This window comes from Meles meles, chromosome 1 (assembly GCF_922984935.1).
Source record: "Meles meles chromosome 1, mMelMel3.1 paternal haplotype, whole genome shotgun sequence".
Taxonomy (NCBI): Eukaryota; Metazoa; Chordata; class Mammalia; order Carnivora; family Mustelidae; genus Meles; species Meles meles.
Genome location: NC_060066.1, coordinates 136,470,015 through 136,497,862, shown reverse-complemented (window position 1 = coordinate 136,497,862; position 27,848 = coordinate 136,470,015). Strand labels below are relative to the sequence as shown.

The following is a 27,848-nucleotide window of genomic DNA, read 5'->3' as shown; positions in this document are numbered from 1 at the left end:
AGAGCATGGAGGGGCATTCCTGTTCCAATGGTGCACGCAATCCCTTCCGCTTCATTCTGCTAGAGTGAACTCAGTGACAAGACCACACCTTATTACAAGTGTTGAGGAATGCAGTCCCTCCCTGGGCAACCCTGCACGCCATGACCCTGTCATTATGGAAAAACACAATGGAAACTACATTGCTGTAATAAACCTTAGCCATGACTACAACTATATGGTGATTCCTGTGTGTCCTCCCAGCCAATCTCTGAACACAGGGTGGCCTGTGAGAGTTTTCCCATAACCCGGAATTTGCCAGATTTGATTATTTTTTTATGGACTGAATGTTTGTGTTCCCCTAACATTCATACACTGAAATCTAATCTCCAGTGGGATGGTATTAGGAGGTGGGGGTCTTTGGGAAGTAATTATGAATGAGGGTGGAGCCCTTATGAATGAGATGAGTGCCCTTGTAAGAGGAGACTAGAAAGCTAGATCATTCTCTTTTTGTCTGTGAGGATACAACAAAGAGTCAGCAATCTGTAACTCAGAAGGCTGCTCTCACCCGAGCCCGATCAGGTTGGCACCCTGACTTCGTCTCTGGAACCGTGAGAAATATATTTCTGTTGGTCATAAGCTACCCAGTGTATGGTACTACATTACAGCAGCCCAAGCCGACTTAAAGCAGTATTATTTGACTTTCTAATTTTTGCCAGCCTGATAGGTGTGGAGTAGTATCCTGTTTTGTGGGTTTCTATTTCCTTGATTCCTAGTGAGATAAAGCATCTTTTCATATGTTTAGTGACAATTTGAGTTTCCTCTTCTGTGAAGTGCCTATTCATAGTCCTTGTTGGTTCTTCCTTTGGGCTGTTTGTCTTATCTTATTGAATCCTGGGAGTTCCTTATATCTGGATAGAGGAGGGAAGAGAGTGATGAAACAAAAGGAGATAGGAAAATGAAGGCCTTGGAGGGATTCAGTTTGGCTGCATTATACATATATAATGGGGACCCACAAGAAATAAAGCTGAAAGGGTAAACTGGGGACAAATGAAAGGCTCTTAATGCCAAGGTGAAGGTTTTGAACCATGCTCTGTGGGGTATGAAAATCACTGAAAACTTGAGTAGGTGAGTGATCCTTTTGGGAAGACTTTCCTATTCCTTTCTACTTTCTGCCTGTCAGGACTGAATGGGCTTTCTCTGGGCTCCTATAAGTCATTCATTCATATCCTCTCTCTCTTTCTCTCTTCCCTCTGTCTCAGTCTATTCAGACTGCTCCCATCGCTTACCATAGACTAGGGTAGCTTATCAACAGCAGAGATTTACTTCTCACAGTTTGGAGGCTAGAAATCCAAGATCAAGTTGCTGGCAGAGATGGTGTCTGGTGAAGGCCCGCTTCCTGGTTCATAGACTGCTGTATTTTTCCTGTAACCATACATAGCAGGAAGGGGCAGGGGGTGCTTTCCAGGGTCTCTTTTCTAAGGGCACTAATCCCATTCATGAGGGTTCTACCTTCATGATCTAATCACCTTCCAAAGGCCCCACCACCTCCAAATACTATCTCATTGGGGGTTAGATTTCATCCCATGAAGTGTGAGGGGACATAAACATTCAGTCTATGGCACTCTCTCCCTACGGCATTGAACTGATCTATTTCTGGGACAACTTCCCAACCAGAGGGGTGCTGAAGCTTGTTCTTGTTTCCCAGTAATTAGCACAGTGCCTGTTTCAAAATAACTGCTCAGTCATGATTACTGAACAATTCAAGAGCTCAACTTTAGGAAGCAGAGTACAGCATCAATCGGTGGGGGAGAAGACAGTCCAGCCCAGTTAGAAGCTGGAACATCACCCAGGTGAAAGGTAGTAAAGGTAGTGGAGAAGGGGCAGTGATAAAAGCAAAATAAGAGGGACAACCGGGAATGACCTAGTGGCGTTGGATGCTGCATCTTGGCGCCTGGCCAAATGCAGAGTGTGAAGGAGGAGGAGGAGGAGGGTGACTCTGAGATTTTGAGCCTCAGGATGGGGAGAAAAGTCATGCCTATAGTAGAGGAAAACACATCAGGTCAGAATCTCAGCAAGTGATGATAATTAAAATTTTAAACAAGTATAAAGTTACCTTATAATTGCTTAGCATTCTGTAGTTCTCAAGGCTTTTAGCTTTATAGTGGTAAATAGCACGGGGTAGTCCAAGAAAGGGAAACTTGCTCCAAAGAGGGAACTAAAAATATGTGCAGATTTCCTGGCTCTTCCCTGACATTTTTGCCTGAGAGCTCAAATTTAAAAAGTCGTCAATCAGTTGACCATGCGATTTTGTTTCTGTAGAGCTTCTTCATCAGCTGAGGAGACGAACATGGATATTTGGAGCGGGTCCCTTAGATGCTGCCTTATGCAGGAATTGATATCTTGTTGCTTGAGAGGCAGTGGATGTGAAGCGGGTGAGAAGCCAAATGCAGCGACACCTTCCGGTAGGCTGGTTGCTGTCGGTTGTTAGCGATAAGGATTATCTTGTATTTTGGAGCATCAGTCAAGACTGGAGATCTAAGATGATAGTTTCTGAGCTCAAAAATCATCCCCATTCTCCATCCTAAGAATTACCTTTGCTCACTTTGCGGGGGAAAGGAGACAGGGGGGTTGGGGTCCCTAATAGATGTCGGGAGCTGCTTTTGCCATCCCTCTAACCCTAACTCTGCTTACTTACTGGAATGGGCGGGACAGATGGCCTGTGGCTAAAACAGCCTCAGCCATTCCGTTAGGTCCTGTCTAGGGCAGCTTCTGTGCCACAATGGCCAAGCTGAGGGTTTCAACTTTTATAAGACTTTATTGACATGTAAAGTGGAAAATGTCGACTATCTTTACAGCAAGTGTGCTGATCCCTGCTTGAGAATGTTAACACCATGGAGATAGAGGCTGTGTCTTCTCTGCAACTTAATTCCCAGAAAAAGGACCAGTAAATTTTTTCTGTTCCTCTTCTGTCCCGACTTTCCTCTTTCTCTTCTCTGTTACCCCTTTGCTTCTCTGGCAGCAGCCAGTATCATTCAAGACCAAAGAGAATGCCAGGCTCTGGTGGAAAACAAACAGAGCACCGCTACTCAGCTGGATGCCCCGAATGCTGTCTGACCAGGTGCTTTCTGTGCTGGGCTTTGAAGATGAAACATGCTTCCTGAAACTCACCATGACCCAAGACTATGGATTTGGTGACAGTAAGCTGTGGTTCCTGACGAATGTTACAAATGTACAAGATCAAGAGTTTAGGCAAAGCCCCACAACATGGGAACCCTAATATCCGGCACCAGCCCAGAAAGCTGAGTGTCTGTCATGGTGAGCTTTGGGAAAGGCTCTGAGGAGAGGACATTTTAGGAGACCTCATGCTGTGTATATCTCAGTTCTTTAAGAATATCAGTGAAGCTAACAAACTACTAAATAGTGACCTTCACGATGATGTAGATTCAAATTCTGACTTGTTGGTTTCCATGGAGCTCCCCATTGGGCTATGCTGCCACAGAGCCAGCTGTTCCATGGCTCACCTCCCTTTCTTGCTTTCCTAAGAGGCCTCGTGTGCCATGCACAGACATGAGCTCACATGATCAAGGATTACCTATGACCCAGGAAGGAGGTCCACACAGGCCCTATAAGCAGACTTTGTGTCATGAGGCATGGGAGTGAACTCACTGGAGAAGGACCAGAGTGGGGCCTATGGGGAAAGCTGCAGGGCCAGGCATGTAATTTAATCTCTTGGATTTGGTTTCCTTTTCCAATAAAACAGTACAAAACAGAACAATTAGATAGGGCTTAGTTTTTGTGCACGGAGGTATTCTGTAGTTCGACAAACCTGTGGGTCTATGAATCTGAAACTTCTAGTACCTAAGCTTTCCCCAACTTGACAACCACCTTGTACAAAATGTTGTAATTCTGCCTTGTGAACATCAGGAGTCATAAACTATTATCTCAGGATCTGCTGAGGCACTGAATTACCACATCGAGGAAACCAAGTCCCACATAGCTTGAGTACTATGGGCTCAGTCTTTCCGGTGCCTGAAACAGCTGTCCCATCCATGTGACACTGTCATATTTCTAGGGAACATCTTCTTCTTTTAAGCTTTGCAGCCCTGCTGGGACAGAACTCTGTCTTTACTGGTCTCTGGGCAAGTACCCAGGGTGTCACAAAGAATCTTTCAAATCCAAAGCTTGTCATCTGCCCCACTTTCCCCTTACTGTCTCTCTAGGAGAGTCATCACAGCAGGCACAAATGAAGCTTTCCATGAGTCTTTTACTCAGAGTGAAAGAGATTCTTTTTAGATTTCCACTATTCCAAAGTCTTGAGCTCCCCAAAGAATTGGAACCTGAGAAGATCTGATAAGTCATATTCCTGGAATATCTCCCGAGTGGTCTTGTTTTCTGAACTGACTCTCCATTTTCTCTTCTTCTTCTTGATAGATCTCCCTTATTCAGCCAGACTGGGAGACCTTTCAATAGAGTAACATGTTCTCAGGAGATTTGAGCCACACTGCCAACGTGAATTCTCCTCAAACCCAAATGAAGTGTGAACATGTCTCCTCCTCAATTTTTTTTCCTGCTTGTGTTTTGTGATTGGTATTTTTTTAAAAAGCACAGCATCCCTGTTGCTCTACCTGCCCTTTGCTGTTGTCTTTAGCTTTTTGAGGTATCATTTTCCTGGACCTACTTCTTTTCCGTATACTTTTCCTTGCTGGGTTTTTATAGTGTTCAGTTTGGCAAGTAATTGTTGAGTGTTTCTTGTGTGTCAGGAGCTGGGGAAAATGTCAAAAATGACACAGACATTGCCAATGGAGAGCTCAGGTGTGGTAGAGACAGACAGCTAAAGGGAGCTTCCCTTCCCGGGGCAGTGTGGGATTTTCCCCATACCTGACTCTTCCCAGTCCTAGATGCCTTCTTAAAACTACCATAGCCCACCATGAACGAGTGCTTATGCCCCCCTCCCTCACACAGGCGCCCCCAAAATGGTTTGGTTTAAAATGATTATGTTCTGATTCTTCATGAGCTTTTCTGCAAATAATTAGATGTCGCATGAGGCACCCCTCCCTGACACCCCTGCAGAAGATGCACACATCAGCACCGTGGAAATGGCACAGTATTATATGACATCTGTAAACAGTTACAGAGACAAGCTGGATCTCATGTCCAACCAAGCATCCACTCTCACTTGTCCTTGCCTCTCTGTCTCCTGTCCTAATTACACCTATGAGGTATAAACGTTGAGTGACTCGACGTGATTGCGTTCAGTGGCCTTCCACTCGCTCACAGGTCAAAATGCAGATCTTCGTGAAGACCCTGACTGGCAAGACCATCACCTTGGAGGTGGAGCCCAGTGACACCATCGAAAACGTGAAGGCCAAGATCCAAGATAAGGAGGGCATCCCCCCCGACCAGCAGAGGCTTATCTTCGCCGGCAAGCAACTGGAAGATGGCCGCACTCTTTCTGACTACAACATCCAGAAAGAGTCCACCCTGCACCTGGTCCTGCGCCTGAGAGGTGGCATGCAGATCTTCGTGAAGACCCTGACCGGCAAGACCATCACCCTGGAGGTGGAGCCTAGTGACACCATCGAAAACGTGAAGGCCAAGATCCAAGATAAGGAGGGCATCCCCCCCGACCAGCAGAGGCTTATCTTTGCTGGCAAGCAGCTGGAAGATGGCCGCACTCTCTCTGATTACAACATCCAGAAAGAGTCCACTCTCCACCTGGTTCTCCGTCTGAGGGGTGGCTGTTAATTCTTCAGTTTTGAATTCATAGTGCCCAATGATGGCATTGTTCTGCACTATAGCCATTTTGCCCCAATTTAAGTTTAGAAATTACCAGTTTCAGTAATAACTGAGTCACTGGTTTTCTCAATAGCTGTTCAAAACGTTAATAAAAGTTTTGTTGCATGGTAAAAAAAAAAAAAAAAAGCACTCAAATAAGCTGGGCAAACAGCCATGAAACCTAGATTAGGCTAATACCCTTTGACAATGGATAATGTTTTCCTGCATTGCCAGTTGGGTGTTTTCTTTAGATCCTACAAAGCAGACTTGACATGGAACATCAAGACCAGTCCATTCACATCCACCCCAGCATTGCAGAACCTTGCCATGACTAGCACTTCTGTGGCAGCAGCGCTCACAGAAGCTCATGCCATGACAGGAAGCTACACCCACACAAAAGATGTCTAAATACCAGATGGGGCACACCAGGGAGATGAGGGGATTCAAACCGTCTGTGATAAGTACATTTGTACTTTATTTTCTCCTTAAAAATAACACACACACACACACACACACACACACACACACACACACAGGACAGCTGATCCACTGCAAGTGAGTGTGATATGGAGTCAGAGTTACTAGTAGGATGGGCCGGATAAGAAGGGTTTTGCATTCGTTTGGCTGGGTCAGTTTCCGCATCAGGTGCTTCAGGTGAGGAGGTCAGCTGTGGTTGCTCTTGGAAAGAGTCCCCTTCAGAGTTTGCGGTATGGCCTGCTTGGGTTTGTTTCTGTGGCTGAGCCGGTCCAACCAGATGACCATATGGCAAAGGCTCCTGGCTTTCCAGCTGTCCAGAATTTCTCTCCAGCTATAGGGAATGGGTAGTATGGAGATCAGACCTGTGGAAGGAGATCAGATGGACTCTTGTCATCTTGGTTTTGTGAAGAGATGGCATATCAGCTTTTAAATTTCCAAAGTTAAACAGTTGTCAATTGCTGAAGGAAGCTCAGTGGAGCATCCTGGGATTCTGTCAGATCACCAAGGTTATGGGCTATGCTTGTTTCCTTGTCTGTGAAAAGTTTGGACCAGATGACCTCTTAGGTGTAGACATTATAAAAGCTCATGCCAACTGTGTTCACATGCTTGCCTCTTTGAGGGACTCTATGCTCTCCGTGCAGTTCCCGAAGGCTGTCATGGTATCTTTCGGTTTGCTTTTTAGTCTAAAAACGTTACCATGATCTTCCTGTCTTATAAGCCAAGAAGTCATAATTTAGGTCATTCATGAGGTACAGAATTCCCTTTGTGTAGTTCCCAAAGAGGTGGCTCCCGGGGAGCATGAAAATCTGATGGGGGCATGGAAGGGTGGGAGAAATTGGAGCTAGGGTTTAGGACAGCAGGCTCCAGATCAAAGCTCAAGCATTATATCCAGCTACTGAAGAATGGGACACCTTTCTAACTAGAGAGACAAGGTCTCCAGTTAGAAGGTAAGAGGCTGAATTCCTATACCAGTTGTGGGGGATGGGAGGAGTGTCAGCAAGGGGGGAGTTAAATGTAGGTCTGCCCACATCTAGACAAAATGTGGTTTATCAATTATCTAGCTTAAAAATCACACAAGCTCTTGAGAATATGATTAACCTAGTGTTAAGGGCTAAGAACATGCTTTGAGGTGGGGCAAAGATCCCAGGCAAGACTGCAGGTACTTCAGAAATGAATTGATAAGGCTATAAATTATACATGGAAACTCTTTAACAATTAATAAGGATCAGGCTCAACACCAAAAAAACAAAAAATCCAATTCAAAAACAGGCTGGGGGGTGCCTGGGTGGCTCAGTCAGTTAAACTCCAACCCTTGGTCTCAGTTGAGGTCTTGATGATCTCAGTGTCATGAATTTTAGCACCACATTGGGGTCCACAATGGGCATGGAGCCTACTTAATAATAATAATAATAATAATAATGGATTAAAATAAATTAAAAATGTGCAGAGTACCTGAATAGATATTTTTCCAAAGAAATGGTTAGCAGAAACATGAAAAATGCTCAACATCACTAATCATGAGGGAAATGCAAACTGAACCCATGATGAGATATCACCTCACACTAGTCAAAATGGATAGTATCAAAAAGACAAGAAACAATAAGTATTGATGAGGATGTGGGGAAAATGGAACCCTCGTGCACTGTTCTAGGGAATAGAAATTGGTGCAACCACTCTGGAAAACACTGTGAAAACAGAAATACCATTTGATCCAGTAATTCTACTTCTGGGTATTTACCCAAAGAAAACAAAAACACTAATTCAAAGGGATACATGCATTCTATTTTTTTTTTTTTGCAGCATTATTTACAATAGCCAAGATATGGAAGCAACCCAAGTGTCCACTGATAGATGAATGGATAAAGACGTGGTATACTGTGGTGAGCATAGCATAAACTATAGGGAAACTGTATCATTATATTGTACACCTAAAACTAATGTAACATTGTGTGTTAACTATACCCAAATAAAAAAACTAAAAAAAAAAGATGTGACATATATATACAATGCAATATTATTCAGTCATAAAGAATGAAATTCTGCCATTCAAGACAACATGGATAGACACAGAGGGTATTATGCTAAGTGAAGTAAGTCAGATAAAAAGACAAATACCATGTGATTTCATTTATATGTGGAATCTAAAAATCAAAACATATAAATAAGCCAGAAACAGACTCATAAATTCAGAGAATAACCTGGTGGTTGCCAGAGGGGGAGGGGTGGGAGGATGGATGAAATGGGTAAAGGAGATAAAGACATACAAACTTCCAGTTGTAAAATAAATAAATCATAGGGATGAGAAGTACAGCATAAGGAATATTGTCGGTAATATTGTAACAATGTTGTATGGTGACTATGGTGAGCATTTGGTAATGCATATAATTGCCAAATCACTACATTTTTATAATACTTTATGTTGTATACTTGAAACTAATATAATACAGCATGTTAACGACACTTCAATTAAAAAATAAAATTGCAAGGGCGCTTGGGTGGCTCAGTTGGTTAAGCGACTGCCTTTGGCTCAGGTCATGATCCTGGAGTCCCACATCAGGCTCCTAGCCCCAATGGGGAGTTGGCTTCTCCCTCTGACCTGCTCTCTCACTCTGTCTCTCTCTCTTTCAAATAAAGGAATAAAATCTTAAAAAAATCATAAAATTGCAGCCAGAAAAAGTCTAAGGGTCAGAAACTTATCTGAGCTGTTCCTGCTTCTGGAAAACACACGTGATGGCCACTAATTTATAAGCCCCTTTAAGATGTTTCTAAGTTGACTGATCATCTATCACCTAGTTATCTATTGAAACCTTGACCCTCACTCATTTCCATAAAAGATTGTGACATTCCACAAACCTCATCCCAAAAGATATTTTCCAGTACGGAGTCCCTCAAGAATTCAAAGCATTCTCGCTAACCAGACACACTGCTCTCTAGATAACGAGATGCCGGTGGTAGCCCTCACTCACGAGTGGGGCTGGAAAGCCACCAGTGGCTGAACTTCCCGTAGCTGCACTGTCACATGTATTTGGAGGCAGGTTGTGAATGTTTTCTATAAATTACTGAGAGAAACAACCTTTTTCTTGTTTGTGAGAGACATTAGGGGAAATTATTTTAAAGTGGAATGATGTAAACAAGACTGTAATTACTATCTGTTTCATGACATTTATTTACATACAACATTATACAAGAGAATTCTCTCTAACCTTTGTAAAGGTAGTATGTCATTAAGTCAGAGTTAGGGTTTGAATCACAAATTTATTGTAAAAACATACCAATTTAATAAAGGTGTTGCAGTAGGTTTTCTATTGTAGTATTTTTATACCAAAATGTGACAAAAAACATAGAAAAATGGTCACATCCAATAAGGGGGAAAAGTATGGAATTAAATGCTGCAGATCACAGGCCATCAATGCCCCTTACTTGGACGAGAGATGACTTGGTGTTCGCCCTCTGAGAGAGAATATACCAGGTTTGGGTGGGGAGACCATCGTTAGTTCTAGGAAACACTTTTGCTACCCAGTGAGTTATAAAAGAGGCTCATAACTGCAAATGGCTTTCACAGAATAATTTTCTAGAGGTGTAAGCACTAAGTATCAGATCTGTAAATGAGGAAGAATGCCTAGAAAATCTTAGTGGAACTATCATTCTCTGGACAGGTGCCTTTGCTTAGGCATTTCTGGGTCTTCTAGGGAGATGGGATGCAAGGTTAACCTTGCCAAGTAGCTTTTAGATCTCTACTAGTCAAGAGGAAGGGGAAAAATTCATTGTAAGCATGGCCTTGAAAAGGGGTGTTTCAACCAGTGGTAAGATTTGTGGGTTTTTTTGCAATTAAGAAACTGGTGGGAGGGGCGCCTGGGTGGCTCAATGGGTTAAAGCCTCTGCCTTCGGCTCAGGTCATGATCCCGGGGTCCTGGGATCGAGCCCAGCATCGGGTTCTCTGCTCCGCAGGGAGCCTGCTTCCTCCTCTCTCTCTGCCTGCCTCTCTGTGATTTCTCTCTGTCAAATAAATAAAATATATATATATATATAAAAAGAGAAACTGGTGGGAGGTTCAGCTATAAAGGAACATATCTAAAATAGTATAGTACATTTAAAAGTTTTCAAATGTTGATTATACTAAGGAGCAATTATACAAAACAAGTCTCACTGCTGTATATAAAGATGCCTTTTGCTAAGGTATTTGAAAGATACTTTAGGTTCTGCATTGTCAAAGCAGCGCAGCTAGTACGTGGTGATTCATGAGTAAACGGTATCCTGAATAAGGCTTCACTATTCTATATAACACTTAGGTTCACCCTTGAAGAGACAACAGAGTTTTAATAAAACCTGAATCGATATAATAAGACAAATTAGTACTGGCCAAAAGTCTGTCCATCATGCTTTTCAGAGGTAGATAGCTTCAGGATGTTTACTGTATCTACATTTCATAAATTCTATTTACAATCATTATCATCTACCACTTTTGGGCCAAGTTCCAGTGTTGTCTTTAAGCTTCAAAAATAGAATTTGAATTCCATTATTCCAAATAGATTATTTTAAACTTTTCCACACTTACTAGAAGAATGTAAGTATCTACCCTGAGTATAAATAGAGCATATATTATTATATATCACTGATGTAATCTAGAATCTAGGAGTAGAGTCCTTTATTATAACTTTTATTCTGGAACAAATTACCATATGGCATGTATACCTCTACGTGTTGAAATTGAAAACTTGTCCTATGAACTCTTTGGTTTAGAAATGTCTAAATGTGAAATTGGGTGATTTAATAATATCAAGTGTAGATAAGAGATCACTTAAAACTTCTTAGGGAGTAAGTTCAAAAATAAGGTTAAACAATTTTAAGAAGTGCACAAAAAGCCCGTAAGTATTTAGTTATTTCGCTGGATAAAAATATAAGTCAAATACTTAACAGGTCTAAACTTATTTAAAAAATAAAATGGGGTGAAACATTGAAACTGAGGGAAAAAAAGAAACTGACAGGAGGAATGAGAATTTGCTAGGAAGTAAGATTTTGTACATTAGTGCTTATTGGAGAAATGCTTTGATTTTATTCTCTAGGCAATTTTGGACAGAATAGCTGAATTAGTTTGTCCCTTAAAAATCCCAAGCTTTGGCACCTGGCTGGTTCAGTCAGTAGAGCATGTGACCCTCAATCTCAGGGTCATGAATTCAAACGCACATTGGTCCTGAAGCCTACTTACAAATTTTAAAAAAAATTCCCTGGTATAGGGGCGCCTGGGTGGCGCAGTGGGTTAAAGCCTCTGCCTTCGGCTCGGGTCATGATCCTGGGGTCCTGGGATCGAGCCCCACTTCAGGCTCCCTGCTCAGCGGGGAGCCTGCTTCCCCCTCTATCTCTGCCTGCCTCTCTGCCTACTTGTGATTTCTGACTGTCAAATAAATAAATAAAATCTTTTAAAAAAATTCCCTGGTATAAGCCAAGGCGCTCGAACAATGCTTCCTCCAGTGTTTTCTCTAGTGCTCTCTGTCTGGGGAACTGGAGTGGGGTAGCCATGCTCCTTACATGGAGCACAATGCCGGGATGGGTCCTGGAAGCACCTATCCCAGGAGTTATCACAGGCCAGGATACACATTTCTTATTGCTTCTTCCTTCACCACCTTGAGATTTTTTTAATTAATTAATTTTTAAAGTAATCTCTATACTCAGTGTGGGGCTTAACTCACAACCCCACGATCAAGAATAGAATGCTCCACCAACTGAGCCAGCCAGGCACCCCTTGATATTTTTATACAGAACAACAAGACCTCTTCCTAAAACAGACAATAATCTTTTCTCTAACCAAATACATCCACCATTGAAACGTGCCAGTTAATTTCCTTCCTTTAAACTCAAATATACGACCAAAAACATAAATGTCAAGTATCCTAACAACCCAAACATTGTAATACTCTCTATTTTCCCTGCTTCATATTCTAAATCTCTTTTTTTTAAAAGATTTTATTTATTTATTTGACAGACAGAGATGACAAGTAGGCAGAGAGGCAGGCAGAGAGAGAGAGCAGGAAGCAGGCTTCCCACTGAGCAGAGAGCGCGATGCAGGGCTCGATCCCAGGACCCTGGGATCACGACCTGAGCCAAAGGCAGAGGCTTTAACCTACTGAGCTACCCAGGGGCCCCCCTATTTCATATTTCTAAAACCCAAGTCTTCTGAGTATAAGAAAATCATGTGGGAAAGTTCTCAAAAATGCTCTCCCACACTACCTAGATGACTTCTTGATTATAAAAGGAACTTCCACAACCACTGACTGAACAGTCCCTCAGCACAGAACTGGTGGGGAGCAGCAGGAATGTGGTAGGGATGTGGTATGGGGGGGACTCTCTGTGGGAGGTGTATCTGGACCTTGGGGTCCCTCAGACCCAACGGACCAGTCCCTGAGCTGAGGATCCGCCTCAGACAGTGGACTGTGAAAGAGGAGCAGGAGTACCTTGGCTTGTCGGCTGGCTCCAGCGGCTCGAGGGTGCAAAGGGAGGTCATGAATTTCAGTTTGCTGTTTAGCAAAATTCACAAATACCTGGAGACAAGATTAGGAGAGCAAGAGTAGGTAGATGTTCCCAGAAAAATGGTATCCTCGACCCATCCACCCACCTACTTTCTGTCTGTCCTCTACAGTTAGTGTGTGGCCCTGCTAGAGCAGCTGTGTCCTGCAGGAGGGGAGTGTGGCTCACCCACAAAGCCTAGCCACCCATGCCCAGGATAGATAGGCTCATTTCTTAGAATTCTGCCCTGACCCAAAGGAATTCCCACGGGAAGATTCAAAGGACTCCAGGTAGATTCTCAGTTAGCAGCATCCTCCTAAACCTCTAAGGAAACTGAAAACATAAAAGCAAAAACAGAAGCAGGAGTCTGATCTCCCCTCTTTTCTGTTCTTTATTCAATGTGCGGTGTGGCTATGACTCCTGCTCCAGCCTTCATCTGCTGGCAAGAAGGTACCGGTGAGCCAGCTCCTCAAAGGGTATACGGAGACTTGCCTATTTCCACTGCTTCATTAAGCTGCCTTAAGGATGTTTATTCAAAACAAACCAAATGGCAACAACAGTAACCTCCAGAAACAACTCAAATGTCCAAATGGGTGAATGGATAAACATGGTATATACATATAGTGGAATATGACTCAGCCTTTACAAGAATATTCTGACACATGCTACAATGTCAGTGAACTGGAGGACATTATGCTAAGGGAAATAAGCTAGACACAAAAGGACAAATACAATATGATTCCACTTACATAAGGTATGTGGAGTAGTCAATAGAAAGTAGGACAGTGGTTACCAGTGCCTGGGGGAGGTGGTTAATGGGGAATTCTTGTCTGATGGATATACAGTTTCAGTTTGGGAAGATAAAAATTTCTGGAGATGGATGGTGGTGATCCATTTCACAATATGTGATTATACTCAATGCCACTGAATTGTACACTTAAGAATAGTTATTTATGTTATATATACTTTGCCACAATAAGAAAAAAAAAGCGATCACATTAAATACCGATTCATGGCACGCAGGCTTTTCAAAAATCCCTGAACTGAAATGAATGGGTGCATTTGACTGTATGAAAATTAAGCATCAATAACATTGATTTGAAAAGGAAAAAAAAAAAAAAGAGCCACTGCCACCAACCAGGAAGAATGAAATAAGATCATAGTATAGTGGGGAAGGATGATGTAAAGTCAATGAAATTTGCTGATGACTAAAATATCGTTGGAAAACAATTTTGGATCTACCAAGCTTTACCCTAATGGATGGAGGCACCAGAGCATGAAAAATAAGGCGTGTGGTGCCCGCACTCATGTGGTTTCCAGCCCAGTCTGTGTGCAGCGCCCCCCACCCCCCCCACCCCCCCACCCCCCCGCACACAGGGCCGGCGGGCAACCTGCCTGGTCCAGCGTGGTCTGCGTGACGGAGTACTCCTCGATGAGCAGGCTGTCCTTGTGGGAGATGAGCAGCCGGAAGATGCGGGCCAGGGAGGAGGAGGAGACCTGGAACTGGAGCATGTTGTAGTGCCGCTCCCGCTGCACGCTGCCTGGGAAGTTCCCCTGGAAAAACTGTTCCACCGGATTCAGGTCGGGAAGCAAGTCTTCCTTTGGGGATCTGATCTTCATCGTGACAATGTAGCCATCTCCAAACCTAGGTGACATCAGGGTGGCCCGGCACGGGCCTGTTAGTAGCTGGATCTAAGGCAATTCCAAAATAAGTAATAGATTCATCAAAAATATTGAGGATGAAAGGCCCATAGTATAGAACCTGTGTGCATGTTTAAAACTAGGAGGAAAAAACCTGCGGTGGTTCCCAGAAAAAATAGTCTGGTATTAGTGTGTAGAAGTCCAAATGTCTGTGTGGTGAAGTGAGTCACCAGACCTGTGTCACAGCTTCCTGGGTTCAACTCCTGTAGACACGGATGCTCCCTGCTCCTTTCCCTCCCATTCACCTGCTGAAGTCAAAGGTGGATTTAGCCCCTTGTGGAGATCACAACCTGCCCACAAAGGCTGCTGGAACTAGTGTTTACTCAGTAATGGAAAGGCTGCCTCCTTCTTCAAAGAGATCCCCAGGAGGGCACAAAGACTTGAGAGGCAGCACTTCTCTGTGGAAACTTCCAGAACAAGTGGGAGCTGCTAGGGTCACGACACTCAACTCCTCCCCCTTCTGTGTCAGTTATAATTTACCTCAATGCTCTCTCTATGACCAAGGGTTGTTCGCCTCTACAATAAAATATCCTTCCGTGCAGCTCTGGAAAACTGACTGTGCCTCCACATGGGAGATATTCCCCTCTCACCTGCTCTCCCATGAGGATACTGATGAGAGGGAAAACAGTGGGGAATCCATCCATGTCTCCTGCCGTTGGACCCAGGAAGCTCCGCCATCGCTCTGGCGACCTTGTATGCTGAGGTGGATGTCAGTCCCCCTGGATATTTGTGCAGTGTCACCCAAATGCTGCTAACCTACTAGCCCTTCCTCTCGATCACTCATCTGCCCCGACGCATATGAAGGATGGTGTGTCTTGTGCAACAGTTCCATGGGTACAAGACTAAGCATTTTGGCCTGGATAAGGTAGGTTATGTACTGTTCTTTTTACCAACTAGCACAGCGACTTTTATATTCTGGGCTCTTAAAAAGCGTTTGTAAAGTAACTGAGTAATAACTACAAATCCACCCTTCCTAGTTTATCAAGTGTATCAGAATGCAAGGAGCATGGCATTATCATCATAACCTTATTTTAACTGATTAATTGTGGTTTGGGGACATAAACTATTATAGATAATGCATTGTTTATGACAGTTTACAATTTATGGGGACAGGGTAATCCTACTGAAGAACAGTGGCATTGTTGGTTGGCATATACTTCATGGTCACTTCTTAAACTCAAAAGCATAAACATGTCTGAAAGGAAAACTGATTCTCAGGCTATTTGGTCTCCTAATGATCCCTATTTTGGTCACGGATTCTTTTTTTTTTTTTTTTTAAGATTTTATTTATTTATTTGACGCAGAGACAGAAATCACAAGTAGGCAGAGAGGCAGGAAGAGAGAGAGAGGGAGAAGCAGACTCCCTGCCAAGCAGAGAGCCTGATGTGGGGCTCAATCCAGGACCCTGGGATCATGACCTGAGCTGAAGGCAGAGGCTTTAACCCACTGAGCCACCCAGGCGCCCTTGATCATGGGTTCTTATTAAATAGGCCATAGGTGCTGGATCTGTTGGGATAAGTGGTGGGATAATGAGGCTGTGGTAGTGACCCTTCCTCATCCCAGGCCCAATCAGAACCCCATCTGGAGACTCTGGGAGTCTTCAACTGCAGGCAATTACCCCAACCTAGAGAAGTTTCTTTCAGCACAGCAGCTTTTTCTGTCTGCTATTGTGGAACAAGGCCGAGACCACATGCTTCTGCCCACGTGATAAGGGTAGCAGGACCCTCCCAAGTGTCAGTAGAGAGCACAGGGCCTTGTTGACCCCCTCTATCACCAAAGAAGGTAACAAAGGTGACCCCCAGCATATATCCTTACTTGCACTTGAGGTGCTGAATGGTGCCCAGACACTGAAAGGTGCCCTTTACCATGATGGCCAGTCGGGTACACAGAGCTTCACATTCTTCCATGCTGTGGGGCAGGAGAGAGGAAGTAAGCAAGGGCGGGGCAGGGGGGACCCTTCCAGTCTGTCCACCTGTTCTGCCCCAGCCCCCGGGAATCTCTTGCCTGTGGGATGTGAGGACCACAGCTCTCCCTTCTCTGATGATGCTCACAATGGTGTTCCACAACATGCGGCGTGCCTGGGGGTCCATGCCCGTGGTGGGTTCATCCTGTGGGGAGGCAGAGAGGGGAGGGAGCTAGGCTTGGAGCCTGCCTCTCCTGGTTATTGTACCCTCCTTGTCGGCCCCCCTCTAAGCAGTTCTGCTCTCTGGCAGACAATATACAAAGTGCCTCCCCAAGTGGGCAAGATTTGGGGAACCCAGGCTTCGGGTAGGGAAAGCAGCAGATGAACCAGGAGAGTAAAGAGACATTATGCATATCCATTGACCCCCTTCAGCCCATGAATGGGTTAAGATTGATTAAGACAATGGCAGAATTATCTCAAAAATTAAAAAACCAACAACCTTATACATACACTTGCAAGGAGGCAGAGACATAGCCCAGGTGACTTGTATGAGTCACCTCCCAGCCCTGCAGCCCATGTCCTCATAAAACCCCGACTGCACGGGCACAAGGGCCTTGGGTGTGGTGCAGCTCCAGTGAGAATCACACGAGCCTTTGACCCACGCCAGTGTTCTCGCCCACTCTGCATCCCGAAAAGACGTCCTCCAGCAGTAGTAATTTCTGACCAGAGGGGCTGAACTTCCCTGCTATGAGCCTGTGGGCCCACAAGACACCTCCCAGGGACTGAGAATGAGAATATGTTATGATTCCCGTTTTCCCCAAGAGCTGTGAACCAAACACTGGCTTGATGTGCTCAAAACAAGCAGTACAGGAAACAGTCTAGACGAAAACAGATCACTGTATTTTCACTGTATTTTCTAAATCTGCTGGCCTAATCACAGAGGTGCAGCCCTTGGTTCAAGCCCTAGGGACCATCTATCCCCACGAGTCCTGGTGACCCTCACCAGCAGCACCAGAGGCGGGCAGCCCATCAACGCGATGGCTGTGGAGAGTTTCCGCTTGTTGCCTCCACTGTAGGTGCCGACCAGGTGGTCTGCATAGGGAGACAGGCCCAGGCTCTGAATACTCCAGTTTGCCACCTAGGGAAGAGGAAGAAAACCCATTGTGAAAAGACAAACAAGCAAACATCCACCAATTTGAAGTCTTAGATTCCCGGATCTCACACCTTCAGGATGACAGACACAGCCAGGCTGACATACGGGCACCTACTGGCTCAGGGGGTTCATGGGCTTCAGGGGCCAGACGTCTCCTTTCCATACTGTGTCTTACATCGCGGTGTGGCTTGGTACAGCCCCCAGAGAAATGACCTTCAGCCTTACAAAGAGCAAGATAGGGCTTCTCACCCAGTGTCCCAGACTGCGGGTAAGGGTGGAAGAGTCCCAGGGTCTGTTGGTGGGTCTCAGACCCATTGCCTCCACCCTTCAACAGGGTCACACTTGAGGTCTCATGCATCTAATACGTACTTATCGAGCCACTGCTATGAGTCAGGCACTGGACTAGGCCCTGGAATAATGGTGAACATAGCCTTGTTGTCGTACTCACAGATGAGAGTGGGGGGTGACACACAATCGAAATAAACAGATTAATGACAGATTATAAAAGTGCTTTGAGAAAAATCAATGGAAATTATGGTAAAGAATAACGTGTGTGTGTGTGTGTGTGTGTGTGTGAGAGAGAGAGAGAGAGAGAGCGAGCGAGCGTGCACGCACGCACATGAGAAAGAAAACTAGAGAAGTCTTTGGAGACAAGCCTACCAGGCTTCTGCCTTCTGTACTTACTGTATCTCTGCCTGAAATGTTCTTCCCCTAGCCATCCCCATGACTCCCTCTGTCAGTTCCTTTAGGTCTTCATTCAGAGGTCACTTCCTCTGTGATGTGGCCCTGTGCCGCCCTATCTAAAAATCTTCCCTACTTTATTTTCCCCCTACTTTTCACTTGCAAATGTACTGTATATTTTACTTACTTATCTATTTATTATCTGTCCTTCCCACTGGAATGTAACCTTCACTTTTAACTTCTTATTTGGAATAGTTTTCAGCTTACAGAAATGTTTAAAAAGAAGAATAAGGGGCGCCCAGGTGGCTCAATTGGTTAAGCCTCTGCCTTCGGCTCAGGTCATGATCTCGGGGTCCTGGGATCGAGCCCCACATCGGGCTCCCTGCTCAGTGGGAAGCCTGCTTCTCCCTATCTCCCCCTCTCTCCCCCCTATCTCTCTCTCATATAAAAAAATAAAATCTTTAAAAAGAAGAATAATACAAGAACATTCATAAACACGTTACTCTCTTTTTCTCTCTCCCTCTTATGCATGTGTGTGTGCACGTGGGCATACATACACACACACATGATTTTTTCAGAGCCACTCAAGGTAAGGTATATATCATAACCCTTTATTCCTAAGTACTTTAGTGTCTACTTCCTGAGAAGAGAAATACTCTTACGTAACTGCAGTGCAGTTACCAGTGTCACTAAATTTAAATTGTTCTGATGCTGTGCTCTGATCTGCCCTTCATAGTCTGGTTTTGCCAACTGGCCCAATGGTGGCCTTCATGGCATTATTTTCTATCCAGTACAGGATGCAGTCTAGTGTCCATTACTCAGCCACCGTGTCTGCTTAGCTCCTGTGATCAGGAACATTTCCATAGTCTTTCTTTGTCTTTTGTGACTTCGTAAGATTTGAAGAGTATGGCCCCAATATTTTTTTTTAATAGAATGTTCCTTTAGAGTTTGTCTGATGTTTTCTCATGATAAGATTCAGGTTATATGTTCTCAATCAGAATATCCCATGTTGTGTCCTTCTCACGGTATCACCTCTAGGGTCAGGACATGTCCAAGTGCCCCTCATAAGGAATGTTAATTCTGATCACCCAATTAAGGTGTTGTCTAATTTCTTCATTGTGAAGTTATGATGCTTCTCCCTCACAACCAACAAGCAATCTGTGGGAGATACTTTCAAGCTCTACAAATATCTTGCTTCTCACAAAAAGCTTCCTTTAGATTTAGCAACCATGGATGATGCTTGTGCAATCCAATCTTTACTATGATCACTACAAAATGATTTTTCAACTCTAGAATTTCTTCCACCCTAATCAGTTGGCTCTCAGCATCTGTGTATAGGTAAGAACCATCCCTTTCCTCTTATTTATCTATGTAACAGTATGGAGTTATGAATTCCTCTGTTTCCCCCTATGTCTTATAATTTATCATGCTGTTTATTATTTTGATGTTCTAACTGTACCCCGTTTGGCTATTGGGAGCCCCTTTAAGATGGCTCCTGCGTAGCTCCGACATACCTCTTTTTTTTTTTAATATTTTATTTATTTAACAGAGAGAAATCACAACTAGGCAGAGAGGCAGGCAGAGAGAGAGGAGGAAGCAGGCTCCCTGCGGAGCAGAGAGCCTGACGCGGGGCTCGATCCCAGGACCCTGAGATCATGACCTGAGCCGAAGGCAGTGGCTTAATCCACTGAGCGACCCAGGTGCCCCTCTTTTTTTTTTTTTTTTTAAAGCACTTTACTTTCTGGCCTAATAAGATGTTTCAGGCTCATTTTATACCTATACTGTCCCAGCCGTGGAATCTGTCATTGCAATAGTGTTACAATAGCATTGCATGGCGTCAGGTGGGAGCTACACTCCGGAGGACACAGCATAATGCATGGAGTTGTCAAATCAGGTTATACCCTTCCGGCTAACGTCACATTGTATGTCAACTATACTTCAGTAGAAAATCGTGGGGGAGAAAAGTAAAATTCAGCATGTGTTCCTTAGCCTTTTGCTCTTTTTACTTAACGATACCCTAGGAAATAACTCCCTATCAGTTCACAGAGATTTTCTGTGTGTGTGTGTGTGTGTGTTTAACAGCTGTGTATAACTTTCTTATGTATGTGGAGCATAAATGATTCAACCAATCTCCTATGCCTGAATATTTAGGTAATTCCCAATGTTCTGTGACTCCGAATGCGATGAAGAAGTTGTGCACGTATGTGTATTTTGCACCGTGGGAGGGTATATCTTTGGGGGTAAATTCCCAGAAGTGGGATTGCTGAGTCCAAGGGTAAATGCATACATTGTTTTGTTAGATAGGAATACAGGGATTTTCTTGTTTTGTTTACTGCTATCCACCCAAATATAACAGTATTTGGCATACAGTAGACACTCAAAAAGCATGTGTTAAATGGACAGCATGTTTCAGCTTTCCCATCCCCAAATAAATTCACTCTCACAAAACAGGCTTAGGAATTACCAAACTCCTGAGTGGCTACAAGAAACCATTTTTTACCCTCTCAATTTCATCTGCTGGTACACCTCGAAGCCGGGCATAAAGGTAAAGATGTTCTCGCCCAGTAAGCAGGTCATCGATTGCATCAAACTGAGGACAGTAGCCCATATTTTGATGGACGTCAGATATATTGGTTAAAATACTGCAAGAAGAAAAAGCAATTAGCAAGTTTTCTTCAAACGGGCGGGGGGGGGGTGACAACAGAACTGGGGCTGGAGAGCTTCTGCCAATGGGATACACAAGCTACCTCTTCTCTTCTGCTTTGCTTCACAAACGTGCACAACATTTATAATTCAAAGCGGGGCCCTTTGGTTAGAAACTGATGAACTTCTGGAATTCTGAGCATTGGATCCAATTGATCTTTCCAAGTTTCTCTTTCTAGGATAACCTGAATCTCTGTTACCCAAAGTCAGCTTGTTTTGGAGTGGATCACCTCCTATGTGGATTTAAGAATGAAGGGAAGATCAGGCTTTAGAAAATGACCAGTGAAGGGTGCCTGGGAGGTTCAGTCCATTAAGCGTTTGACTTGTGGTTTTGGCTCAGTTCATGATTTCATGGATTTGGGGATCAAGGCCTGCATTGGGCTCCTTGTTCAGTGGGGAGTCTGTTTGAGATTCTCTCTCTCCCCCTTGCCCTCTGTCCCTCTCCCAGTTCAGTGCATACACACACACTCTCTAAAAGTAAATAAATCTTTAAAAGAAAAAGAAAAGAAAATGGCTAGTGATTTCTGATCCCTTTCAGACATCTGGGACATAACCAGAGAAGATGCATGCTCCCTTAAGGAAGTAAACTTCTCCATCTGGGGTTTTGGCAGAGATACAGTAAATGAAAGGGGAACCAGTCAGATTCGTACCCGGAGCAAGAGACTGGCAGGGAGCGGAGAGGAAGTGAATTGAGTTCTATCAACTCCCCTTGACTGATAATGTTCTCCCTGACTAGAAAATACATTGCCTTGATGAAAAAATAAATTATCAAATCTGGTCTAGATCCTAGCTTAGGATCTATGAATAAAAGATGGGTGCAACAGGATGGGACAGCCCCCGCACTGTAATACAAAGTACTTCAGGTATGGCTGGACCAGTTAAAGCCATCCAGGGAAGCAAGGAGAGTATTTTTCCAAATTCATGGGAGCTTGTCCTACCAGAGGAACCCAATCCTGCATCTTAAACTTACAGCTGTGTTCCAGTTTTCACTTCATCTAGCTTCCGTCTTCTAGGCATCAGGCTGTGTCTTACTTGGACTGTCATCAGATGTCTTTTTTTTTCCTAAAGATTTTATTTATTTATTTGAAAGACAGAGATCACAAGTAGACAGAGAGGCAGGCAGAGAGAAAGGGGGAAGCAGGCTCCCTGCTGAGCAGAGAGCCCGATGCGGGGCTCGATCCCAGGACCCTGAGATCATGACCTGAGCCGAAGGCGGAGGCTTAACACACTGAGCCACCCAGGTGCCCCCTGTCATCAGATGTCTTAAGGTAAATCCCATTATATCCTCCTGCCTGCTCTCCCTTGGTCCTCCAAGACTCCTTTTGTTACCCCTGTCAAGTTACTTGCTTGGTTGCAGGCTAAGTTGGATCTACAGATGAGACCAACTCAGCCATGGCCTGGCTTTAACCCTGCTTGTTCCTTTGCTCTAGACTCAATAGGGATGGCTGGGGAAGGCCAAGGAACCAAAGTCATCCTGTCTGAGCCACGTCCAGTGGGCCTTCAGCCATGTTGCTGAGCATGGGTCCCAGGTGAGGGAAGGAGGCCCTTGTCAGGCACATGCCAAGCAGAAGTCAGCACTGCCTAACTCCGCTTATAAATTGAGGCAGAGTGTTCCTCTGGGCACATCTGATGCCTGTGAGCTCTGCTGTTCAGGGAGCAGCCTGGAAAGTGGCAAACAGTGTAGCATCATGTCCTTGATCCTTTGCCATAGAGGACCAGTCTGTTTACTCAAACCTTGTTCCGGAGAGCAGCAGGCACCCTCTAGAATCCAAGGACACGTGCCAGTTTTCCCTTTATAAAGGCTCCTTGGCCTGGTGAAGCCAAGCATTGGTGCAGAAACAGCCCAATCAGACTAAAGCCCCTGAAGTTTCTTAAATCAGCCCCCATCTAGAAATTCGATCCAGAGAAAGGGTACTTCCCCACAGGGGTTCTTAACCTGGGGAAAAAAGTGAACTTTTTGCAAAAACGTAGAAAATGTATGGAGGGAAATAATGGGGGATAACGGTGTGTGCATGTGTGTGTGTGTGTGTATGTGTGTGTGTGTGTGTGTGTGTGTGTGTGTGTATTTAAGACTTTTTCTTTTTTTAAGTAATCTCTACACCCAATGTTATGCTTGAACCACAACCCCAAGATCAAGAGTCACATGCTCTACTAAATGAGCCAGCCAGGTACCCCAATAATGGTCTATATATTTATGAAGAAAGCACAAATGTTCATCGGACATTTAAAGGAGTCTATCACCTCAAAAAGACAAAGAACCCCTGACAAAGTGCTTCCCAGAAGTTTCCAAGAATCCATGCTTACAGGGGCATGTCTTAACAATCACAGTTCAATTCAATTTCCCAGAAAGCCTACATCTGGTACATTTTGGACCATGCTCTCTGGAAGGCCTACTCCTCTGCACAGATCTTCTAAGCTCTAAGGATCATCCTTAGTACAGGGTCTGATGCTCACTCTCCTTATGCTGGGACAGGAACATGGCCCAGGACCTGTGAGAGACACTCTGAGACAGGATGAGCAGGACACTCACCTCTTGCCTGCTATAGTGGCGTCACCAGAGGTCACTGTGGTGTCTCCAGTAAGCATCTTGAATGTGGTTGTTTTGCCAGCTCCGTTCACTCCCAGAAGACCGAAGCACTATAGGAGAACATATAAACTGGCCTCATCCTAGAGCCCAAGCAGCCCAGGGAGTGGGGACTGTCAGGCCCTAGGGCAAGTGTGTGGGTAGATGGGAAACACTTTCAACTTGGGCTGCCATGACGGAGGCCACTAGCCATGTGTGGTACAGGCTAGCAGAATTTGCCGCCTCAAGATATACCACTTTAGTCTGAGGATGATTTTGAGCTAAAGGGAATTAAGAAGCAGCAGATAGGGGTGCCTGGGTGGCTCAGTGGGTTAAGCCGCTGCCTTCGGCTCAGGTCATGATCTCAGGGTCCTGGGATCGAGTCCCGCATCGGGCTCTCTGCTCAGCAGGGAGCCTGCTTCCCTCTCTCTCTCTCTGCCTGCCTCTCTATCTACTTGTGATCTCTCTCTGTCAAATAAATAAATAAAATCTTTAAAAAAAAAAAGAAGCAGCAGATACAAGAAAAGCTCTCTGGGGGGCACCTGGGTGGCTCACTCGGTTAAGTGTCTGTCTTCAGGTCAGGTTATGATTCCAGGCTCCTGTGATCCAGGCCCGCGTCGGGCTCCCTACTTGGCGGGGAGTCTGTTTCTCCCTCTCCTGTTTCCCCTGCTTGTGCTCTCTTTCTTTCTTTTTTTTTTTAAACAGTTTTTTTTTTTTAAAGATTTTATTTACTTATTTGACAGACGAGTAGGCCGAGAGGCAGGCAGAGACAGAGGAGGAAGCAGGCTCCCCGCTGAGCAGAGAGCCTGATGCGGGGCTTGATCCCAGGACCCTGGGATCATGACCTGAGCTGAAGGCAGAGGCTTTAACCCACTGAGCCACCCAGGTGCCCCCTCTTTCTAAAAAATAAATAAAATCTTAAAAGAAAAATAAAGTTCTCTGCCTTCCCCTGTGCCTAAAAGCAGGACATAAATTTACAAGGTGTCCTCTCTTGCCCTAACAGGAAGAATTAAAGTTAATTGCCAGAAACACCTTTCAGGCCTTAGCCTGGAGACAGCACCAGAGGAATGTACATAACAAACTACTCACTAGCCTTTATCTACTATTGGTTTCCCCCCTATTTGCCTTTTCCATAATTCGCCAACCCCACTGACTTAAGGTCCTTTCCCTTTATCTTGTCACTTCCCTAAAAATGTATCATTCCTTTGCCAAGACTACAAAAGCCCAAGTTCTAACCACCTCTCCTGTCATTTATCTCTGATCATTCCCTAATAAATGGCTGTTTGTTTTTTTCTTTTTAATCTGTCTTTCATCAGTCCAATTTTGCAGAGCTCTAAGCAGAGAACCGAGGAGGGTAGAGGAAAGAGAATTTTCCTTCCTTAACAGTGACTGCCGAGCAATTGAAATGCATCTGGTCTGAACTGACATGTGCTATATGTATAAAACACCCTGGATTTTGAAACTTTAAAGCAATAACAAAAAAAGAAAGTAAAATGTTGCATCAATAATGTTTTATATAAATTACATATTGATGCAACAATATTTCAGATATATTAGGTAAAATAAATCATCAAGATTAATTTCATCTGTTTTTTAAAAAATTTTTTTTCTTTTACTTTTTTCATGTGGCTGCTAGAAAATTTAAAATGACCTCTGTGGCTGCATCTGATTTCTTGGTGAGATCCCTGCCACAGCGGGGAGAAGCAGCACACACAGGAGTCTGCAGGGTACCCACCTCTCCGGGGCGTACACCGACACACAGCCTGTCCACTGCTGGGCTGGATGTGCCTGAATAAATCTGCAAGATGCAGAGAAACAGGACTGAGGACCGAGAGAGGGTTCGAGCAGGAAGGGAAGAGAGAGCAAAGAGCAAAGGGTGGTGTAGGGGAGAACTACTGACACGAGGAAGTTACATATTGGCACGGGTTTTCAGAGAGGCGTTGTGAGCCCTGGGAAACCTCGAAGCTGACCCACCTTGCAGAGACGGAAGAGGGAAGTGTGAGTGAGGCTCAGGTGTAGGCTCCCCCACTGGGGCGCTGTGCCAGAGCCCAAGATGAATACTGGGGTGAACGCACTGGAGTTAGGTGTTTTTGGAAGGCAAAGCTATAACATAGCGATGACAACCTCACATAAAATTAGGAAAATGAATTGCTTGTGTAGGCATATTGCTTATTCTGCAAAAGGCAAATTACCATGTTGTGCCATCTGTGGATCCAGCTGGCACCTCCAGATTAACTCGTCTGCACCCACTCCCTTACCTTGGTTAGTTCATTTAGCCTTAAGATATCAGTTTTATTTCTCCCACTAATGATTCTTCGTCTTTCTTCAGCCACATCGTCATCTTCATCTGTGATGGGTTCCTTCGCAGGCTCAGCAATCCTAGAGGATGGAAGGGGAGAGGAATGGGTTGGTATGCAGTGCCCATGCTTTCCAGTCCTGGTGTCCCCATGCGTGACCCTGGGTGTGTCAATGAACCGCTCTAAACCTCACCTCCTTCAACCATATGGTAGGGAGAGGAAAGGAGTGTCCACCTCACAGGACTATGGAGATGAACGTGGCACGGAGTCCAAACTCAAAGCCTGGCAACTGTTACCATTATGAAAACACTTCATCTAGGTAAGCACTCAGTAAACATCACCCGTCTCCCACTTATCTCTTGAACTAACCATTTGATCAAGACTTGGTCCCTAGTACCTACTAGTCTTCCCTGACTCCCAGCCTCTACAGGCATTTCCATGACCTCAGCGTCCTCTTCCTCCTACCTAGCCAAACAGAAGCCTCCCCAACCTTAAAAACATAGCGCCTTCTCTGAAACCCTCCCTGACCACTTTGGCCTACAATCTCACTGGCCACTTCCTATTCATCTCTAAATCTTGTCTTGTCTACCATTTATCCAATCAACCTATTCTTCTCAACCCCACCAATGGCCCCTCTCCTATCCAGGCCACCATTGACTCTTGCTTGGGTGCCAAAATGGCCTCCTGTCTGGTCTCTCTCCTTCTAGACTGGGCAGATCTTTCACCTGCCTGATTAAAACACTACAACAGCTCCCTGCTGCCTTCAGGCTTAAACGTGAAGTCCTCACCAAGGTAATACGCACTTCAGGACTTGGCTCTGCCTACCTCTCCAGGCTCCTCTCTCACCTGCTCCCCTTTCCCCTTCTGTGAACTCCCCACATGTTAGCACATCCTCTACCAAAAACCCCTTTCTTCTGCCCTTCTCTTTGCCTGGTTGCCTCTCGGCATGAGCGTGGCTGTGGGCTTCTCGAAGCCAGAGATCGTGGAATACATCTCTGGTGTTATTTCAGGCCTAACATGGCAAGACGTGCTCAATTTTTTGACACCAGAATTTGAAGCTACTCAGTCTGTGTTGGTAAACAAGTCTGCCTCCTCCCTTCTATCCCAAGGTCTAAAAAGTGGCCAAAGCTGTAGAAGGAGGCCTGTGGGAGCTGAGGGTTTCACGGACATCACCCCCCACCCCCGTCCCCCATAATAGCACCACTTCCCGGTCACGTCATTTTATTCCAAGTGTGTTGATACCCATTATCTCGTTCAATCCTCACAGCTACATCTGTTTCTAGTAACTCAATTCCTTATGGATTAAAACCTAAACCAAGTCCTCTGTATCTTTATATGTAGCCAGATTCAGCCTGAGATGATGAAAGGATAAGAAGCAAAACACCGTCTGGAAAAGCACACATTCCAAGGGCCCAGTGATTTGCAGTTGGGAGCCCCGGGCTAAGCCCTAGTGAAGGTCAGCCTGGATGGCAGAGGGACAGCCTTCTGGAAACCTGAGTGCCATGTCAGAAGGAGGCAAAGCCTGGGTCAAGAAGCCAGGAAAAAATGGCACAGCTAGGCTGGGTCACGGTTGGCAGTCACTGTCCCCCCCTGCTCCCACCCAGAGGGGCACAATCCCTGCACCCGCTCATCACACTGTCCTGGCTTCAGTCGCCCTGGTTATCATCCTATGTTACTCCCTGTCCCCACTCTCATATCTCTAATTAGCAAAGGGGCCCACCTTGTCTATTTTCTTGTGAATGCATAAATCTATTTCCCAGTACTTTGGATTTCCCTTAATTGTTATCATTTGCAAGACTATTATCCAACTTAAAAGGACTATCTGTTAATGAGGTGAGAGGTTTTAAATATTAGTGAATGAAATTGAAAACTGTATTTTAGGGGTGCCTGGGTGGCTCAGTGAGTTAAAGCCTCTGCCTTCGGCTCAGGTCATGATCCCAGGGTCCTGGGATTGAGCCCCACATCGGGCTCTCTGCTCTGCAGGGAGCCTGCTTCCTCTTCTCTCTCTGCCTGCCTCTCTGCCTACTTGTGATTTCTGTCAAATAAATAAATAAAATACAAAAAACCCCAACAACTGTATTTTAAATACTTTCAAGCTTAGATTCTTCCAAATTC

At 44.8% G+C, this 27,848-nt stretch overlaps 2 protein-coding genes across 2 annotated transcripts in view; one reads left to right on the top strand and one right to left on the bottom strand.

Annotated features, from left to right (window-relative positions):
* The first annotated feature begins 5,209 nt into the window (after window positions 1–5,209).
* LOC123954566 (polyubiquitin) lies at window positions 5,210–5,815 on the top strand. Its single transcript, XM_046025863.1, has one exon. It carries the CDS (start codon window positions 5,263–5,265, stop codon window positions 5,722–5,724), a length of 462 nt encoding a protein of 153 aa, XP_045881819.1. The 5' UTR covers window positions 5,210–5,262; the 3' UTR covers window positions 5,725–5,815.
* Window positions 5,816–6,348: 533 nt separating this feature from the next.
* ABCA4 (ATP binding cassette subfamily A member 4) overlaps window positions 6,349–27,848 on the bottom strand; it is a 126,047-nt gene continuing 104,547 nt past the window's right edge. The window contains exons 41-50 of the mRNA XM_046025848.1: window positions 25,695–25,815; window positions 25,172–25,234; window positions 23,404–23,510; window positions 20,671–20,812; window positions 17,340–17,474; window positions 16,438–16,541; window positions 16,249–16,341; window positions 14,128–14,377; window positions 12,681–12,767; window positions 6,349–6,593 (exon numbers count right to left, since the gene is read on the bottom strand). Of these exons, the coding sequence (XP_045881804.1) occupies window positions 6,588–6,593; window positions 12,681–12,767; window positions 14,128–14,377; window positions 16,249–16,341; window positions 16,438–16,541; window positions 17,340–17,474; window positions 20,671–20,812; window positions 23,404–23,510; window positions 25,172–25,234; window positions 25,695–25,815 (1,108 nt within the window). The 3' untranslated portion in view covers window positions 6,349–6,587. The remainder of the gene's footprint in view (window positions 6,594–12,680; window positions 12,768–14,127; window positions 14,378–16,248; window positions 16,342–16,437; window positions 16,542–17,339; window positions 17,475–20,670; window positions 20,813–23,403; window positions 23,511–25,171; window positions 25,235–25,694; window positions 25,816–27,848) is intronic.

Excerpts from the sequence above, each read along its gene's own strand:
- LOC123954566 (XM_046025863.1), top strand. The coding sequence starts at position 5,263 with ATGCAGATCTTCGTGAAGACCCTGACTGGCAAGACCATCACCTTGGAG.